The sequence below is a fragment of the Centruroides sculpturatus genome, unplaced genomic scaffold (genome assembly GCF_000671375.1).
Source record: "Centruroides sculpturatus isolate CEXI.00-Female unplaced genomic scaffold, Cexi_2.0 scaffold846, whole genome shotgun sequence".
Classification (NCBI taxonomy): Eukaryota; Metazoa; Arthropoda; class Arachnida; order Scorpiones; family Buthidae; genus Centruroides; species Centruroides sculpturatus.
This window is the reverse complement of record NW_019385321.1, coordinates 380,842-387,073: the sequence shown is the minus strand read 5'-3', so window position 1 is coordinate 387,073 and position 6,232 is coordinate 380,842. Positions and strand designations below refer to the sequence as shown.

General features: G+C 29.5%; 1 protein-coding gene across 1 annotated transcript in view; it reads left to right on the top strand.

Annotated features, from left to right (window-relative positions):
* The first annotated feature begins 1,963 nt into the window (after window positions 1-1,963).
* The window catches only part of LOC111637622 (ragulator complex protein LAMTOR1-like), a 38,168-nt gene continuing 33,899 nt past the window's right edge, over window positions 1,964-6,232 (top strand). The window contains exon 1 of the mRNA XM_023383152.1: window positions 1,964-2,242. Within this exon, the coding sequence (XP_023238920.1) occupies window positions 2,060-2,242 (183 nt within the window). The 5' untranslated portion in view covers window positions 1,964-2,059. The remainder of the gene's footprint in view (window positions 2,243-6,232) is intronic.

The following is a 6,232-nucleotide window of genomic DNA, read 5'->3' as shown; positions in this document are numbered from 1 at the left end:
TAAAGAATCTGTCCAATGTCGATTGCTTTTCTGCCTTATTCATGATTTTTCAGAAGTAATTAATAGCATTGTAATTGTAGAGATCCCTAGGTCTATTAACCTCAACTTGGTTTGGATGCCATTTTAAGACCGTTGTTCTGACATCCTCCCACTTCTTCAAAAGATCTTTAATACCAGATATTGGCATAAATCTGCATTTTCAGAAGAAAACGTAAAATAATTGTTTCTGTCAGAAATACAAAAGGCTGGAATTACAAGGGAGAGTTTCAAAGTTTGGGGAATACTATCTGATTGGTATATACTGGGTAGAACGTTGATGTCGACGTCTCCTGCGCTCTGAAAAGTTTCAAATTGTTGCCTGAAGACAAAGGAAGACCAATCGGTATTCATTGTTTTACATCGCTTCTTGTGTTTATTCAGTGAAGTGTTTGTTATCCGAACATGTATTTGTTGTCCGATTATAAAAATCTTTTGCGAAAGTGTTCGTTATCCAATTTGTTCATTAACTGATCTGTTCGTTAACCGATCACCCACTGTAATTCTAAAATACAAAATATTTAAAACTAAAAAAAATCATAAAATGCTTTATTGAATTTTCATATAAGAATATTTAAGGCTTATTATATATTTAAAGTACAGTCAAACTTTGTTAATTTGAGTTTTACAAATTTTTCTTGAGTTTGCTATTAATGTACAGTATAAATTACCTGTTCAGTTCAATTTTTTTCTAATTTTTGGATAATTTGTAGCTGAAGTAACCTCATATTTCAAAAATTACTAGTTTGGAAATTTAAAACTGGATAGCTTAGTTCACATTCAGTGAATAGTGAAAAGCCAATACAGAAAGCAGAAAATGAATTCAAAACTGGTAAAAAATGAACCAGTTTTGAATTCATTTTCTGCTTTCTGTATTGAATTCATTCTCTGCTTTCTGTATTCATTTTAACATTTGTCGAGTGAAATGTTTAAAAGATATGAATTGCAAGAATATTATATTAATTTTGACATCATCTCTATGGTGTGATGATTTTGTAACCATCTTAAAAATTACTAGAAACATCTGACAACAAATGGTACTGTGATAGGTGATGAAATTTTTTCACTAGAGAAAAAGTTTGACAGTTCTGAACTTCTAAGCAATTTGTGAAATGGTAAAATTTGTTGGAAACAATGTGTTGTTCACCCTGTTTTCCACTTTCACCAGCAATTTGCTCTGTGTTAATTAAGCTGTACTATGTAATAATTATTTTGAATTAACCAAGTTTGACTATGTGTATATATTATGTTTTAAGCACAATGTATTTCTCAGTTGCATGAAAATGCTATGAAGTCTTAGTCTATTTCATAAATATGCTTTTATGTAAATTTCAATTAATTTTTTTTGTCTTTTATTAGTGTTCTTATATACATTTAATATCCAAAGTTTTAAAGATGTTTCAGTTGTGGTATAATTTAGAATGTTTAACAGATATATTACCTATATATGAGAGGTCCAGAGAAGGACTGTACTTGTCTGGAAGCAAAGAATTGTTCGAAATCTGGGTAACATAACCAGCAATATTAATAAGCAATATTACTTATAACTAATATTGCTTGAAAAACACTTAAAATATTTACTGCACAAGAAAACTCTATTAAAGCATTTTTGGATTTTTTTAACCAATACATGTTTATATTACTTACTAACTGCAAATTCTTGCTAATAATTACTGAAAGGACACTTACTGGTTTATTTTTACCAACATTTTCATATTTTATATTTGTTTAACTACAGAGAAATATTTCATATTGATATAAAATAATGTATGAATTTTCACTTTTGCAAAATTTCAAATTTAAGATTTAACAAAGAATTTTGTAAGCTTTCAGATATCTTTACATTACTGTTTTAAATCTCATGTATTGGAATTTTAAGTTTTTTGTATAAATTATACAAAATATACACAAGTTTATTTGAAGATAAAATAAATTTATTTTTTAGTTTTTAATATTTTTTGGTTTTTATTCACAGCATATATATATATTTTTTATTTCCAGCAATGTAATAGATGTTTCTGCAATGAGCACCCATCATTTAGAACAGCATGAATATTTAGATAGGGCGCATTTATATAAACAAAGAATGAATAATGCTGCTCAATATTTTGATCGTTCTTGCTTGAAAAACAGCTTATTAACTGATTTACCAGATCCTGAAGATTTATTGTCAAAAGAGCCACCATTACCAAATGATTTGAGATTGGTAAGAAATAATAATAAGTTTCATTTAATTTTTAATATAGTATATAAATAATTTTTGTAATATTTCTAAAAATATTGTATTAAGCTTTTTGATTGAAAATTATTTGATGTTTACTACAAAGATATGTTGTCTTTATTTTAAAATATGTAATTATCGAGAAGCATCATTTATTTAATTTTAAAGGACTTTGTATTTTTATTATTGATAAGAATTATTTTTATTGAATTAGTAGATGTTATTTACTTTATTTCAAAATCAGAAAGTAAAAATCTTCATTTGAAATTTTGTTTTAAATGTTCTGTATTTATCTAATAAAAATGAAAGCACAGAAAAATTTCTAAAACAATTTCAAGTTGTTTTTAAAAAATTCTTAATACTTTTTAAATTAGTTGTATTTTGCTATTACATTTTACTCAAACAAATATTATTTACATAGATTTCTACTTTCAGCACTATCTTATTTAGATTCAATTACTAAGAACTTTATTGATTTTCAGTTTCTCATGAGAAATAATTACACATTCCATAAAGGAAAAGATTTTATTGAAAGAAGTGTTAAGCAGTTAATTTATATTTTAAAATAATCGTACATTGGATTATAAAACAAATGTTTTACAAAATGTTTGTCTAGTTATATGTACAAAAATTAAATTTTGATCATTCCAAATTTCATAAATACTTCCAAAAATATACTGTATTTGTTGGTTATAAGATATATTTTTCCCCTTATAAACTTCTTTAAAAATATTGTCCTGCATCTTAGAAACCAAAAGCAGCAATACAACACATGCAGAGAATCAAGAAATCAGCAAATTACATGTAGTTAGTGGATAGTTTTTATTATGATCATGGTTGGCACACTTTTCAGTAATTACCAGGCTGTTGTTAGAGTAACAAGTGAATTCCAGTAATATATTTAAGCCAAAATCAACTAATATTGAAATTATACCACATTTATCTAAGAAAATTTATCTAAACAAAGTAATAATTTAGTTTAAAAAATCTGAAACAAACAAATAAAAAAAATTTATATCAAATCTTAATTATATGGTTGAATAATTTGTATAATAGAGATAATAATAATATGAGATGGCATCTAATGCTTATCTCTAGTAACAAATTACATAGAATTTAATTATTAATAGTAGCAGAAAAATAGCCCAATTGATTACAACAATTATTTAGGTTTAGTCTACATCTCTTTCCAAATTGCCATAAAAATTTAAACACACATAACCCACGAATTATATGGATTTATTAGGGTGGATCAAATGAAAACAGAACAGTGGCCATTATTTATTTTCATATGTAATCACCAAAATTACACAAGCACTTGTCCCAATATGCACAAGTGGTGAATACCTCATTTGTAGAAAGAGTTTGGCTGAGATTGAAACCAGTTTTGAACAGTGTCCATGACTTTGCTGTTCGATTGAAAATGTTGACAATCACATACACAGAACCAATTTACGGTGTGGTATGATCGACTAACAAGTACAAAAACAAATGTTTTCGAACCCCTTCTGGGCTCTTCATCAGGTTCCTATAGTTTTAGCTCGTAAATTTTGAAAATGTTGACCCCCCCCACAATGCATTTTTTAGCGGGCCAAAGATGTGAAAGTCACATGATGAAAAGTCAGGTCTGTATGGTGAGTGTTCCAACACACTCCTCCAAAACTTCTCAAGCATGCTCAGTGTGCGAGTGGCCATATGTGGCCATGCATTGTCGTGGAACAAAGGCACTCCAGAGGACAATGAAAACAGTGTATGGAGAACACTGTTTTCATTGTCCTCTGCACTTCATGAACTCCAATACCCTCTGCCACTAAAAAATAAATAATACCACGTTGCTTTTCTGTAGTTGCAAACATGATGCAGACTGATTGCTTGCCAGACGACACTCCTGGCCAACCACCAGCTCATACCATGTGGTTGTGTGCACTTACCAAGAGTGAGTTTATTCCTCAATAGGGTTTCTCCTCTTTCACCTCTCACTCTACATATACACACAGTTTTGTTACACTCGCATACACATACACCGAATTATGACCATTGTTCTATTTTCATTTAATCTACCCTTATAAATATGGTACTATTAAGTAATAATAATTATTAAAAGCAGTAAGATATCAATAAAACCAGGATTTCTACTATTTATAAACTTATTTACTTACTACCATTTAATGATATTAATCAATTCTTATCAACATAGCAGTGGCATGTGGTGACGTTTGATGATAGGGAAGCTGTGTTTCTGTAAAAATTATAAACAAATACTGGAAATGACAAAAATAAAGATTTTATTTATTTTAATTCTAAAATAGATACATTGGCATGAAACAAAGATATAAGAACTTGTTTATGAAAATAATCGCACAATATGTATTTATATTTTAGAAAATACAAGGGGAGCAATGCTTCCACAGTTTTCATGGACTGCATGTAGGATGACCATTACCCAATGCCTAAGAAAGAGAACACTGTTGGGGGAGTAACCCCCATGCACCATGTTGATCCCCTCGTGCTTTCCATTTTTTATATATACATGTATAAATAAAAAACTAAAAAATAAATTTGTCGATGCCTATGGGATTGTCAAGCAAGCTGGGAAAGACACAGGTGTCGGCACTCAGTGGAAACAACTTGCAAAGAAAATGTAGGGAGTCAGCAAAAGTCTGCTTTCAAATTTTAATAACTCCAATATCCTTCACCTCGCCAGCTGCACATGCAGCTTCTGTCCAGTTAAAAGGAGAATTCTGCTGAAGTCTGAAGATGATTGGTTAGACCTTTCATCTCTGCTGTGCCCTCATCAAATAAACATTTGTGACCATATGTAAACACTTGTGAAGTTCTTTGGGCATTTTCTTTGTTAAGAGGCCAAAGTGCCACTAGGTCAAAGTGGTGTGGGTCATCTGGAAACATTAACCAGTTTCCTCAATTTATTTGAAGTGAACTATTTTTGTACACATTTTTCATCACATCTTAAAAGGAGGACAAATCAATGTCTGTCACAAGGTGATGCCAGATGGAGGACAGAGTAGTCAAATGCCTGACAATCCGGAAAAACGCCGGACATCTGGCCACCCTAACTTCAAACTACTGCAACATATGTGAATCTTAAAGTAGTTCCAATAAACAGATTCAACTTTAATAGATTTAAAATCTATAGAAATAACTTTAGACTAAAAATTTCAAAATTAGCATAATTTTATCTAATCAATAAATTTATATTAAATTGTAACAAGACAAAGTTAATGCAAAAGTTGTAAGAGGTTCAAATATTCATATAATAATCAAATATTCTGAGCTAGATGAAATTCACAGAATGATAGAGACTGGTCACTTTTGAAATATAAATGTAAATAATTGAAGCTTATGACTAAAATAATATATTTTCAACAAAAATTATACATGAAAATATCCAAAATAGTTCCATTAGAACAATGATTGTAAAAGCCTGAAGATGGCCTATCCAAATAGGCTGAAAACGTTCGGAATAAAAAAAAAACTCAGCAAATATAAATCAGGTGTGTTTATTAGTATAAGTAACTAATATTGCTGAGAAGAAGATAGATACATGAAAATATCATTTTTTATTAATATATTATATACACTAGACTCTTACTAATAGTCATTTATTATACAGAGAGGTGCCAGATTATTGAGAATGTGTAAGCCTAAAGTGTGCTTGAAGGCAATGAATGATATTCCCTGTTTTCTTTTGGTACTTTTTTTTTTTAAGCAGGCAGATAATGTGGCATATGTGGTCAATACTGTGTGCCATATATGTGATACACAGTATTGCACATACAAATGAAACCTAAGTAAATAAAAAAACAGGATTTGTTACATGACTAGTGTTTTCATAGAAACAGAAATGCATAGGTGATAACAATGGAGTTATGATGGATAATTGAGAGGCCAGATTATTAAGGGCTGGATTAGCAAAAGTGTACTTTATTTAATTTATTGACATAAGAAATTTATTGA